We start from the raw sequence: 14,930 nt of genomic DNA, 5'->3' as shown, positions 1-14,930 counted from the left end.
ATTTTAAGGGCGGTTGTGTGCAAGTTCAAGCATACTAACAGCTGCTAAATTCAATACAATGTACATAAATTTTGAAAGACTTTTATAAATTTCTCAGAAAGAGATAAAATAATGAGTATCAAAAAAGGTAAAAGCATTCTGAGGGTAGGAAGGCTCTGCAGAGGGACCTGGATAGGCTGAATCAATGGGCTGAGGCCAACTGGATGAGCTTCAACAAGGCCAAGAGCCGGGTCCTGCACTTCGGTCGCAATAACCCCATGCAGCGCTACAGGCTTGGGGACGAGTGGCTGGAGCTGCCAGGCAGAAAAGGACCTGGGGGTGTTGGTGGACAGCAGGATGACCATGAGCCAGCACTGTGCCCTTGTGGCCAAGAAGGCCAATGGCATCCTGGGGTGTATCAGAAGGGGTGGTTGTAGGTGTGAGAGGTTCTCCTTCCCCTCTACTCTGCCCTGGTGAGACCACATCTGGAATATTGTGTCCAGTTCTGGGCCCCTCAGTTCAAGAAGGACAGGGAACTGCTGGAGAGAGTCCAGTGCAGAGCCACAAAGATGATGGAAGGAGTGGAGCATCTCCCTTATGAGGAGCGGCTGAGGGAGCTGGGTCTCTTTAGCTTGGAGAAGAGGAGACGGAGGGGTGACCTCATTCATTTATAAAGGGCGAGTGTGAGGAGGAAGGAGCCAAGCTCCTCTCAGTGACAGCCAATGACAGGACAAGGGACAATGGGTGCAAGCTGGAGCATAGGAGGTTCAATCCGAACATGAGGAAAAACTTTTTACTGTAAGGGTTACAGAGCACTGGACCAGGCTGCCCAGAGAGGTTGTGGAGTCTCCTTCTCTGCAGACATTCAAAACCCACCTCAACGCATTCCTGTGTAACCTCATCTAGGTGTTCCTGCTCCGGCAGGGGGATTGGACTGGACGATCTTTTGAGATCCCTTCCAACTCCTAATATTCTGTGATTCCATGATTCTTAACACTGAAATACAGCAACAATCTCTCCATATCCATCAACTTGCTATCATTAGATAGACTTGTCATACATGGTGAGTTTGACCATGTTTAATAGTCCCTTAATTTCCTTGGATTCTAGGGGCCATACACAGCCTTCAAGATATGCAAGTTAACACCTTAAACACAATGAATGCAGAGGAACTGAGGACAAGATACGGGTTAATGAAGCCACCTCTTCCAGAAAATAAAGTCTTAGATTAGATCAAATATAAGTTTGAATTACTTAAATCGCAGAATAGTTAGTAGGAATAATGTTAGGTTGCACATTTAAAAAAAGTTATTTCATAAAAAAACCTCACAACTATTAAGTAACTTTGTACTTGTGATCCTCTATGTAATTTTCAATAGAATACGTTTAGATCGGTTAGTAATTCAAATGATAAATGGTATCTTAGTGGAAGCAGTACATAAAATAATCTACACTTTAATCACACTAGAAACAAATAATGGAGTGTGAGAAATATGATATGCGTCCATTAGACGTGCAGTTAACACATGCAAAAATGTCAGTGCAATGCAATGCTCTTCATAAAAACAATACAGAAAAAAAATAAAAAACACCCAGCAAAAACAATCCCCCAACCTTCTAACAAATATCACAATTGCATGCAGTAAACAAATCCACGTTATCTGTTTAGAAGTACACCATTTATCAAGGACTATGTGCCTTCTGCAAGAGGCACATGCTTCGTTTTGCCTTATGACCAGTAGGGCATGTTGTAGTAGGACTAACATTTTGACATTTCAGACAAATGTGTTAAGTCAGATTTTAAAATTCACTGTTATCCAAGTGAATTTCAATACTCAGTCAACCTTTAAAAAATATTAAATGTGAATAAATTTACCTGTCATACTTAAGGCCATTTTCTTTCACCTACAGCTATTAAAGATAAATGTCTTTAAGCAGGAGTTCTTACACCTTCTTTAAATATAAAGTAAGAGAAAATCATGATCTAAATAATTTTAAAATCAACAATCTGGAAATAGGAGGTAGGAAACACACTGTAGCCAATGGACTTTGAAACATAACCAAGACAAAGGCTGTAAACAAGATTTTTAGACCTCTGAAGTAACAGTATCCAGTTTTCTACTTCAAAACTCCAGGGAACATGTTCCCTACAATTCTAAGCAGGTATCCTTAAAAAAAAAATAAATAAATTTAAAAAGTAGGTTTTTGTACCAGTGGCTACCAAAAAAGGCAGAAAATACAAGTAAAGTATCTGGCATTAAATGTATTATAAAAGTATTAGCATTAAATGGAATTTATGCTATTTACAGCTTCAAGAGATATATACGGCTACTCTAAGCAAAAATATACAACTCTCCAGAAGTCACAAGACCATGGGCTAAAGACATTAAGTCACCATCCAGCTATGGTTTACTCAACAAAGTGCAGATAACTGTTTCCAAACACTTATTTAAGAAAGCACATTTAACATCCCAACAGAAACTATGTAACATAGAAGTTAAGCATAATTTAGTTGTGCAGTATGTTAATAGCAGACAAATTCAGTATTAAGGCTGACATGCGAATATAGCTGCATTGCTGTACAAAGTAAAGCATCTTCCATTCCTTCTGCACAGCAAGAAACACTCTTGTAACTACACTATGGAAGAGCATGAGACATTCAGAAACGTATTTCTGAGTGCTACAAAGTATATTCCTGAGGACATACTCTCAGCATTTAACAAGTATGAGGCAATTCTCTCCAGAGAATATCAAGTGTAGTACAGTTAAAGAAAGAAACAAAATAAAAGTAAAAACACTAAGGAAAAAGAGTCTTTGGGCTGCACTACTTTTAAAAAAATGCTAGGCTAATATTGCATTTGTTTGGAAGTGTAACCATTTCCAAAACATCAGAGCTTGTTTACCTGCTAGCAAGTAAACTGCCATCAGATATTGCACATACAGAATGAAAACAGTTCATAATCTGTACAAGATACTTTTTCTACATCCTATTAAAATACTCCAAGAGAAACTAAAAATGGACTTTTTACCTTGATTAAAGATGTGATCACAATTGCTCCAGCATTCACCATAGGGTTATGAGGCCTATCTGTGAAATAAAAGTTTTCAATTACAAATATATCCCAAGACACATTTGCCAAACAAAACGAGTCAAGTGTTTAAGTGACAAAATAAATACTAGCGTATGACTTAAACCTATGACTATGGAATATAATCCTAAATTAAACTGCAATCCAGCATTATTCACAACTTTTTGTAATTATGAGTGAAGTATTTTACATCTTAGAAGATACTCAGCCTAATGCTGCTTAACTGTCCAGTAAGTTAATCACTGTGGCACCATTCCTTTCCTTGAAAATTTTGAATCCTCTCCAGTGTTCCAAGATTTGGTCAATGCAATTTTTGCAAACAGAAAAACCCCTAGGGGATTTCCCAGTTTTTCTCCAAGTTACCAAGTCTCAGTGATTTTAAGTGTTCAAACAAGTTCTTTAAAATAAAAGAGAACTCCAGTTCTTGAATTTCCTTAGGGCTGTGCATAAATACAAAATCCCGATTCTTTTTAAAAATCAGGTTTATATTGGCAGCTGTTGAGTAACAAATCATTTACTCATCTTCACTAGAAATTAACTTACTGTGTAACTGACCTGCATATACCCACTTCAGTTTTTATTTTTATCTCTAATCTTCATATTAAGATCATTTTTGCATTCCCAGTCATTCTTGGCTGCTCACGTGAATGAGCTGCTTTCCCCGCCCCTTCCCCAATTGAAAAAAAAGCTTGCTTTATAAGCTATTTTCCCCAAACACTGGTTTTCATTCATCCACATCTACCTCCACCTCCTACAGTCGTTATTTTTTAACTTTTTGCTGTGCCTTCTAACTAGGATGTTGATTTTCAGGAGTTCTGTTATCTGAAAACCTCAGTCAATTCTCAATACATTAATACTGTGACAGGTTTGCTGTTACTTTGTTTATCACCAAATTTGAAAAACTATTCGTTCAAAAACCACACCAAATGTTCCCTATTTATAATATATACATGCACACTGAAAGGATCTTGAGATGACTGCTTTTTGGAGATCAGTCTGATATTCACTGTATATACACAGATACATATTATCCCATGACAATTACACTGGTCATGGTCAATGGCACTTAGCCATCTATGACTATCAGATGACACCCAAAAAATAACCATCTCAAGTTCCTTCTGGTATTTTTCAGAAAGTCAGTATTAAAAGGAAGTTTTAAAACCACAAGTTATTCCATTAGTGAAAAGGTAAGACCAGTATCTGTCCAAAAATGTGAAGCTCCCCTAAAATGCAAACGTAATGTCTATATACTGTTTTTAAAGTTGTTGATGCCATTCATTATCTCTGCAACAGACTCATGAACTGCTCTCATTTCATGTGACTGTACTTAAGACCCACCTCTATCAAACATCCTGTTCTACTCAGGTGACAGTAACACAAAGAACCTGGGTCAAATATATTCAACTTATGATTATCCATAGCTTCCTAACTCCATCTCTCCATAAGGACCACAAACCTGAACACCAGTCAAAAATGTTACAAATTACTATTGGCAGCACCACAGATTGGTGTTCAGAAAGAACATCTGGAGGTCATCTCCTCCACCCTCCCACTCAAAGTAAGGCTACTGCCCAGGTTACATCAGGTCAGTCATACCTTTATCTAGCTGAGTCTTGAAAACCTCGAAAAATGACAAATCCTCTACCTCTCTGGGAATCCCGCTCCTCCTAGAGGACAAGTTTACCCTAACATCCAACTTACCTCCCAGGCCACAGCATGGGGCCACTGGCCTTTCTTATTTCATCGGCCACTACCAACAAGAGTTACACAAATCTTCATTTTCAGGCCTCCTCTTCAAGAGCTTTAAGCGGCTCCCAGAGGAGTCTCTAATCTCCCTTTTTCAACTGCTCCTTAGGAGTTACATGTCTTGGACCCCACAGAACCTTGGCAGTCTTCCACCAGAGACCTCTCATTTTTTCAATATTCTCCTCAAACTGGGGATCCCAACTCCAGGCACATTGTCCACCACAACATTGGCCTCATGCATAACAACATGCTGTCATCCTCATTTCTTGCTCTAGCTATGCTCCTCTTTTCTCCAGCTTCCTCTTTATCAGTATCAGGTATCATTCCAGTCCATAAACACATTAACAACTTAATCATATATAACACATTCTAGAAGTATTTTTATACATGTTTTGCTCTTAATTCTTCTGCACATCTCTATTATTTTAATCTGCCACAGTATTAAAAAAACCCCAAACCCTACATCACATGTATATTTGAATAAAGAGGATGTGTAATCTTTGTTTAGCATTCTGCAACTCAAAAGCTCATCAATGTGGCAAGTCCGCACAACAGAATATACCCTCAGACATTCTATTGCATCTCATTTCTTTGAGGATGTCACCACTTACCTTCAGTGTCACAAGGCATTCTTGGTTACCTTTCCCTCTACTCTGAGATTTCCCGTCTCTCACTGCTTAAACTTCTCAAACTACCTGTACCAGTACTGGCCAATTTACAACCAACACACCACCATGCACTGACCTCACACTAAGAATGGCAAGAACCTTCTGATGAAATGAAACATGGACTTTCCTGAACGTGCTGCTGAAATGAAGCTGTGTTTCATTCCCCTCCTTGACAAGTCAACAAGGAACAATCATCCTCAGAGCCTTAACAGCTAAGGGAAGGCACAGCAGTCTGGCTTAGCACACACTAACAAAAGCTCTTCTTTGAGGGTCTCTCCTACTGCTGCCTCATACCAGCACATCACAGAGCTGAGAAGGACACCTTCCATTAATCCACTGCTGCCTCTTCTGAGCAGAATAAACTCTGTCAGGGTATTCAGGTCCCAGGAAAGCAATGTTCACTATTATCTGGATAGCACCAGATAATACTATCCAAACACTTCCCACACATAGATACTTGTAATTGACAGATAACCCTTCTGTCTTGCCACAATAGCTACAGGCTTCCTAGAGAGGTGGTTAATGCCCCACGCCTGTCAGTGCTTGAGGCATTTGGACAACACCCTTAATACCATGCTTTAACTTTTGGTCAGCCCTGAAGCGGTCAGGCAGTTGGACTAGATGATTGCTCTAAGCCCCTTACAAGCAAAATTTTCTATTCAATTCTACAACAAAGAACGTCTCACAAACTTTAAGTGCCAGGATGCCTAAATAAAATCCTATACTCTGAAAGATTCCTGCTAATTTTAAAAAAGAGACGTCTTCCACTCCCATCAATAAAATTCCCAGGTATTTTTTCACCTGTTAGGGATGTATAGGTTCTGCTGCTACATTAATTTTAAAGGAAAGTCATACATAGGTCATTTTGTAAAGTGGCAGCAACTACTGATTTGCCCCACTGTGAGTGCCACCAGCAAGGGGATTCCACATCGTGTAACAACAAAGAATGAAGATTCATACTATAATTGCAACAGTTTGCCAAAGAGGTGAACAAATGCATCTATTAATCTTCAGAAAGCTCTATCAAACTCTGCAAAGCTAAGCGACATACATCACTAATAACAAAAACACACACATACACTCTCCACATAGAATCAAATAAGGGCAATGATCTGCTCAAACTGGAAAAAAAGCCCCTTTTATGCAGATTCTCTGTAAGTCTTATATTGCTATATCACCTCATTATTTGAGAGTAAATTCATGTTTTTATCCTTAACGAAAAGCACAAGACATAATAACTTCAACTTTAACTGGGGTGCCCTGATTAAGTCTAGCACTGATTCAACGATTTGCCTCTTGCATAAACAACCCACCTAACAGCCTCTAAATAGCAAATATATTATTCTCAGAGACAGTGCTCTGTTTTTCCTATAGGAAGGAGATACTTGTCTAGAACAGCCTTTTACATAGAGAACTGTAATAGATTTAAAAGGTAAATCTAAATTCAAAATAGTAATAAAAAATTATTTAGTTACGTAAAAATCTCTCCACTGGACATCACTACTGAATGGTGAAAAATATGTATTTTTTAATACCTCAAAACTGCTTGACAATTAGCATGATAGGTTTAGCGACCTGCCATGCAGCTATGGCATATGCAAACTAGACCTTTCTCCTGATAAACTCAAATTACAGTGCTTTTCTTCTGCCAGTTCTTCTGACCTTTTTTGTCCATCACTGGCCTTAGGCCTTTGAGCACAGAAAGCAGAGGCTACCACACACACACACACACACACACACACACACACACACACACACACACAATACAGATACTGTAATACACAGAACAGTTCATTATAGCAAATTCTTTCTGAAATTACATCAAAACGGGTTTGCCCAATACAAAAACTTAAAGAATTCCCTCTTTGGTTAGCGAAATCCTTCAGCAAAATAAACAACTTCCTGGCAATTACTCATTCAACTGCAATGCAACATTTATTACTGGACTAAGTTCTACAAATAATTATATTGCTGGACTAATTCTACAAATAATTATCACCAAGAGAAGGTCTTACGTATGGATAAAAGATACTAACTGTACATGTATACATGCATTGTCAGATATCTTGCATTATGAACTCAATAGGCATGAAAAAACCCGCACACAACTCCATGACCACAAAAATTATTCCTGACGATGCCTATCTCAGACAAATTTTGCCATTGAAAACTCCTGATTTACTTCAATCAACTAGAATAATCTGTTTTAATTAACACAGGAAATGCTTTAGTTCTCCAGAAATCTGAATTGTTTGATGGACCATATGATCCCTTTGATAAAAATTTTAAAACTGAATATTCACAAGGCTAAAGAAGTTTCCAAATTTGCATTGCACAACACAGATCTTAAAACATATATGATTTGTATTAACACTTTTTTGTTAAAAGTTAGCATCTTTAGCTATGATCTACAATTGTCTTAAAATACTCTCCATTGTTTACAGCTTGAAACTCAATACTGGTAAACAAAGAGATGAAAGAACACCCTGGTTTAGGACTCTTTGATGTAGTAAATATGAAAAATACCTTCAGGTGCATGTCTAAGCAGTTTTCAACCTGCATATCCCTTCATAAACTCCTGATTACAAACATGAAATTCAGCTATATCAGAGTAATTAGAAAACAAATAGATTAAATACATATTCATTTTCAAATCTGATCCTCATAGTAGTTACGTATGTCCAAACTGTCAAGTACTCTGCATATACAATCTTCATACATCAATTTAAAACTACAAGTGAAGTGTAATCCCTTCTTCCCTCCTCCTCATTCACCCACAAAAACTCAACTTCTTTTTCTGTAACTGAAATGTTCCTATTTATTAGACTTCTGTCTTCTGTTTTAGTCTTTTGTTGAAGGACTGTATAGATCAAAGGCTGTACAGCACATTTTTCTCACATCAGTTATATCAGCCACATAAGCAGTTAAAAATTTAAATTACTATCATGTGAATTAGTCTTCTCTATTAATTTCATGCACACTGGTCTAACTTTCAATAATTCAAATTCTTTTATGGCATAAGAGTCTTATAAACGCTAATAACACCTAAGAGTAATATAATAAAAGACCACCCTCTAATAATTTATCCTCTCTCATAGTTCAATTTTAACAGTAGCAATAAAAAGAATAACTACTACTTCTTCTGTCATTTCATTAAAAATAAAAAACCCTAAACCATCTATTTTGATCCAAAGGAAAAAGTGAGCAATTTCAGCACCATCAAAATATTTTTTTTTTATATGAAAGCTTTCTCAGGACACGAAAGGCAGCCTTCTTCACACTGTACAACATTGTATTTGGAAAAATTGGGAAAGCAAAAAAGGGACAGCAAAGCTTGACAAAACGCTTAATTCCCTCTTGGCGGTATGTTGGTATTTTGTAAACACATAATAAAAAAGAAGAAAGAAATAAAGTAATTATGACAATTTCTAAGTTTGGAAAGATGATCTTAAGGTATGTAATAAACAGAAATACGTATAATTTATAAATTAATACAGATATTCAAGTCAGAATTTAATACAGTCCTTGACAAAAATATCATCCAAGCCTTATGCTGTTAGTTAAATATTAATTGCCAATGCCATGGCAACAGAAACATTGTCTGTTCTCCTACTGAGAAAGATCTGCTAGAAGAAACATTTGTGCTTCAGAGATAACATCCAGTATTTCTTCTAAGGCCCCATGAGTCATACTTCTCAGATTTTTGCCATAATGTTTTTAAAAATAACATTTTCATACTTGAGAATTAGTAGAATATGAAAAAGAAACAATCTAGATAAATACTGTACAAGAAATTCCTGCTAAAGCACCCCTCCCACAGGAATGAAATAAGATAAAATAAAATAAAAACATTGTTTTGAATCAGTAGCCAAATTCAGTTTAAAACGGTCTGTGGGAAGATGTGTTCCATTTCCCTTTCTGGAAACCAGCCAGCGTTGGCCTTTGACACCACCACCTGCTTCTCAGAGGTCCGAGAAGGGAAGCAATATGCATTTCTTAAAATCAATTTAGTATCTGCTATTCTTTCACTGTCATTTACAGAATGTATGATTAAGGAACACTTGCTAGCAACTCAGCTAAATAAACACACATTTCAAATACCTGCACTATCAAAACTCTTCGGGTTTTTTTCCCTGCAGTTGGCTACTAGCAACTAGAAGTAACGAAAGATCTTCTACCAGCATTACAAATCAGGCAAAAATGAGCGACAAAGGATAACCCTACATTGCTGATAGCAAAATATTTTGGGACACTATAATGATAAGACTTAAAAGGATGTAGTAAAATGAAAAGAGTGAAAAAAACCCGCAACATGTAGCTTATTTTATAGTTTTCTAAAATTGAATATTTCCATTATTAAGTATTATGTATCTCTTACCATCTTCATTCAGAAAAAGTTTGTTGAATCTTAATCCACTAGGTTCTTTACCAACGTATCTGTGCACATACTCCGTGCCAAGATCATTAACAGCAACAGCGTATTTCAAAGGCTTTACACAGGACTGAAGACAAAATGGAACTTTGGTATCACCAACAGAATGCCTGGGAAAAAAACACAGATTAAGAGGTTTGAAATTTCTTGGTTGCCAGCTGTGGCAAGTAGTGTTAAATACTTCTTTTATTCTTCAACATACTAGGACTATCAAGAAAAACAGCCCAAAACCAGAAACAGTATTTTTAAAGTCACATTTTAAACAAATGGAACAAAGAGATTTAAAGGTTTTAACAACTGTCCCCAAAACCCCATGTCTCCCCCCATAACAAAGTCACTTGCTGGCCATTAATGCAGATGTAACGAAATAAAAGCAAGTTCATAAGTAAGTTTGTACCAGAGCAAAAGATCACCTCAGAGCTCTAGTATCACACTTACCCTACTCTATTGCAAACCACATACTCAACAGGGCACAGCTGACCTGAATGTAACCACCATGCATGTTTATGTCTATATAAACAAATATGAGATTCAATTCAGCTTTGGTATTCAAGAGCAGAAATCAAATAGCCGTATTTACATTCCCTCCGATAACGGCATAGGTATTTTATTAAAATTATTAAATGCTATCTTTTGGAATGTTTACTTCCAACACCTAAGTCAGACTGCATCAACGAATGACTCATACAAGCAGCATATGCTCCATTCAGAGCAAAAGGCTCCAAGCAACCACTTGTCTGATGGCAAAATCAGAGGCGTTCTGATTCTCTCTTCGTAGAAAATGCGAGGTTTCAAACAGTTCACAAAACCATTTTGCCATTATAAAAACTAACATTACACAACGTTCAACGTTACAAAAATTAGCATTATAAAAATTTTCATTAGTGCACGTCATAGTATCCAAAACAAACCAAAATGCTAACTTAAAATACTAAAGAAGAACATTTTTACTTTTAACGCTGTTTCACTATGAATAAATTATAAAATCACTCCAGCTGTATCTAAGACCTATATACACTCTTACAGGGGAAAGTTTAATAAACCTGAAAAGCAAAATCATGTTCTGTCCAGTTTCCACATCTTAATTTTCTTTTTAAAGAATATGGGTCTGAATCTTTTAAGTGACATATGGTAATCATATAATATAATGTGAAGAACATTAAAACGTAGAAAAGGAAGTAACCTTTAAGTACATCATGACTAACAGCTTATAGCTCAAGGCATGGGTACTATTAGACAAAGCTCTTCGACTTCCACAGATTTATACTACATAAGCATTGTCTCTGTCCTGTCCTTTGGTAATCACTGTAATTACCCACAGCTTCATTACTGTTCTTGGATCGTAAATACAGCATAATCTAGCTTTAAATATACTATATACAAATACTATTTAAATACTATTTTATGATAATAGCATAATAATTCAGCCTAAGAAACGAAGTTGAAAAAATATTAAGAAAGACTACCGAGTGGATTTCACTTCTTAAATAATTCCAATTGGTATCTCATGGTTTAATAAAGAAAAAGGAAGGTTGTATATCATAGAATATCTCAAGTTGGAAGGGACCCAAAAGGATCATCAAGTACAACTTCCTCCTCCTCACAGTATGTCAGATAGTTTAAATAACTGAAACAGTAAAATCTACAAGTTAGAACATACCTCTGTCCATCCACTGTGCAAAGTGACACACCCCACAAATCAGGGCTGAACTTGGCCAGTTGTGGAATATAGTCAGCAACCTATCACAATGTGAAATAAAACCAGAAACATTACAACATCCAAATTATTTAAGGACATGTTAACATACATTAATCAAAAGAAATGCCAATGGAAAGGAAGTTATACCTGAATTATTCCACTAATAATCACCTAGTATATCCAAAACTTCATTACCAATTATTATATTCACTAGATCAGTATAAAGTATATTCTCAGTGAAAGTACAAATTTTAGCACATTCTAAGAGGAATCTTTGTTCTATGTTGTGGCATATTTAGCCTTTTCCAATCATAAAATTTTAGCTTGTAACAAAGTCTGGGATCTTTTAAATGAATTTCTTGAAAATAAGCACTAGAATAAACTTTAATTACTAACACAGGTATGGTGTTGACAACTATTTGAGTCACACCCAGCCTGTCGTGTCGGGTACCATAATACTTTTACAGACCAAGTGTAGTTTGACAAATAATATAGCAGTTTTATAGTTTATGTAAAATAAATACCACAACCATTTTCTCTTTCTAACCTCAAAACTGTAAAAAAACATTAGAGGTATGAAGCTTTATTTCTAACACAGTTTACAAGTTGCAGACATAACTGAACTTCCAAAACTATTTTAATCAAGATATTGGTTTCACATGTTGCTAACAATGTTAAGAACAATCTGTCTATTTAACAAGTGTATTTGGTTAATATAAAGAAATCTACAGAGGTTTGAAGTTGAATATACAAACAGGTTACCTTTCCTCCAGATTGTTTTTTAGCACTTTCATATAACTCATCAATATGTGAAGTAAACGACATAAAATCTGGAATAACAAATTTCCTCCTGAAAGCTTGAGTAAGCAGCACAATATTACTTTGTACACACCTGTAAAAAAGTTTCAAAAGTCTTAGTATTTTGACACAGTACTGTCAAAAAGCCTACTTAAGCAGCACTTACACACACTTTCAATAACGACCATCAGTCCCTTGAAATTATATGCCTACAAGAACAGGTCTTTATTAGAAAAATTTTTCAATTTTCCACTCTATCAGCTATAAATAATTATTTAAAAACTATTTCATTGCATTCTATTTTATGTCTTTTTACTTAAAGCCCTTATTTGAAGTTTCAGCTGTACTGCAAGGCACTATCAATTTGCCTTCGAGCAGCAGCTAAGCTTGCTAACAGAACCTAAACCATCCATTTCTTAGGAGCAAGACATGTGACTGCCACCTAACCCAGCCTATTCCCAAAGAAGTGCTAATTTCAGAGTCAGATCAGACTTCTGAGGTTCAGGGTTGGTTTCTCTCACTTTCAACTGGTTTCACCATGAACTGAACAAGAACTCTGTCAAGAGAGAAACTTCCACTCTAATAAGAGCAAACCTCCGTGGAAATACTCAACAACATTTTCCAACCTAAACAGAACTTAACAGTGAGCAGTACTGCAAGTCTCTAGCTTCAAACCTTCACCAGTTAAGGAATCTGCTGCCCTTTAACCCACAATACTTTATCACCCACACCCTCTGAACATCAGCCCATTTGGTACATTTAAAAAACTGATGAGGTAAAAAGGAAAGGACTTATCTAGGAGAAACAGAAGCAGGGAAGCATCATAACACAAGCTGAGACATGCCGCTTAAAGTGGTGTGCCTGTGGGTGGGGGTGAGTGGGAGCAGGGGTGGAAACTGGGAGCCACTATCACTTAAGTTGCAATATGATCCAATATAGGATAGTAACAGCCCTATCCCAGTGCAAGGCAGAGAAAGGGAGGTTTAACACCAAAGAAACAACTTCCTTAACACGTTCATACTATACAGAAATAAACTTAATTCAGACAAATGGGAAGTTAGGAACATCTAGACCCATATTACAAGTGAGCCCATATCCTTCCAATGAAGACTTATTCAGAAAAGTAAAAAATTCACTTTTAGGGAAATACTTCCACTTGAAATAGATACTTCCAATACTCATATTATTAGAAGTCATTATCAGTTCAAAGTGAAGTTGCATGAAGACCAGTGAACAGACAGAAATATATTCTCTTTGAATTCCGCTCTCTTTCTTTAAAGTTTCACTCTGAACTCCTTTGAACTTAGCAGACTTTATCCCAAATTCAGCTGACAACCATTTCAAACACTGGTGGGCACTACCCTCCAAGAGTGAAAGAGAAACAGTAGAGTAGCATTAAGCACTTGTGTAAGAAAAAAAAATAAAAATTTGAAGTTCACCTAAACCTAGTAAAACAACAAGAATACGAAGTGCAGAGAACAGCAAGGCAGTAGGATGCACTGAAATACAGTCCTCTCACACCACATTATGTTTCTGAAACAGGAAAGGCATTTGTAAACTTACCAATTCACGCCTAGTCTAGGATGTTCACTTCAACAATTCAATCATTTTAAGCTAGAGATGGAAACTCACTGCAGAAACAGCACTCAAGGACATTACCTATTTCTGCAAGAAGTCATTGTTCCCAGACTTCTGCTGATGTCAGTGTCTGGGTATTTAACCTGGTACTTTTTAACCCAGACAAATCATATGAATTCACAGACATTAAATACATTAAATCAATTAATCAAGATGGGTACTCAGAACAATTACTGCATGGACAAAATGACAGGGGTCTTAGCCCAAATTAACGGGGCAGTAATAATTTCAGTCAGCAGAGGACAGGAGCCTTGACAGCCTCTGATATTCTGCAACTGACATCCCCTCCGCACTGGAGTTTCTAACTGGTTTATGTTCCAGGTAACCCTTGGGAGACAAATGGTCTGAGGCTCAGAAGTGGAACAGTAGGAAGAGATTGCAGCGAGGATGTGAATGAATATACTGATAAATAAAAATACTTCTACAGTCAAATTGTACAAACAACACAGCTCTTATCCCCCATGGACTTTAGCAGTGTTCAAGATAGGTATACTAAAAACTTCCCACCTCCAATTCTTCCATTTCTCCAAACTTTATAATCTCATCCTAAAAAACTGTTTTGCCAAATCCCAATCCAAGTTTTTCTTCCCCCATTTGAAAACACGTCTTTTCAAACTACAAAACTTCCCTGATATATTTGGGATAGGAAGATTTGGGTGCAAGCGTTAGAATTTGTAACTTTCAGTCACTGGTATCACCTGAAAGTAACACTTTTGGGTTTTGTGGGTTTTTGTTGTTCTTGGTTTTGTTTGGTTTTTTGAAACTGAATGTTTGGGCCCTAGCACAAAGTCAAAATCACTTTGTTTCCTTTATCATACAACTTGTTACATTTATCCAATCCTTTTCAAGTTCTGGCTCAGATTGCTGTTTATTGCTTC

The 14,930-nt window shown here is 36.6% G+C and overlaps 1 protein-coding gene across 1 annotated transcript in view; it reads right to left on the bottom strand.

The window, feature by feature from the left end:
* The window catches only part of LOC104539250 (glutaminase kidney isoform, mitochondrial), a gene marked incomplete at its 3' end in the record, with an annotated part of 54,421 nt that overhangs the window by 34,946 nt on the left and 4,545 nt on the right, over positions 1 to 14,930 (bottom strand). Inside the window, exons 4-7 of the mRNA XM_010182726.1 lie at positions 12,379 to 12,508; positions 11,578 to 11,657; positions 9,864 to 10,027; positions 3,009 to 3,067 (exon numbers count right to left, since the gene is read on the bottom strand). Coding sequence (XP_010181028.1) covers positions 3,009 to 3,067; positions 9,864 to 10,027; positions 11,578 to 11,657; positions 12,379 to 12,508 — 433 coding nt within the window. The remainder of the gene's footprint in view (positions 1 to 3,008; positions 3,068 to 9,863; positions 10,028 to 11,577; positions 11,658 to 12,378; positions 12,509 to 14,930) is intronic.

Source organism: Mesitornis unicolor, unplaced genomic scaffold (assembly GCF_000695765.1).
Source record: "Mesitornis unicolor isolate BGI_N332 unplaced genomic scaffold, ASM69576v1 scaffold8114, whole genome shotgun sequence".
In the NCBI taxonomy this organism is placed as follows: domain Eukaryota; kingdom Metazoa; phylum Chordata; class Aves; order Mesitornithiformes; family Mesitornithidae; genus Mesitornis; species Mesitornis unicolor.
The sequence above is the reverse complement of the archived record's forward strand: the minus strand, read 5'-3'. Positions and strand labels throughout refer to the sequence as shown.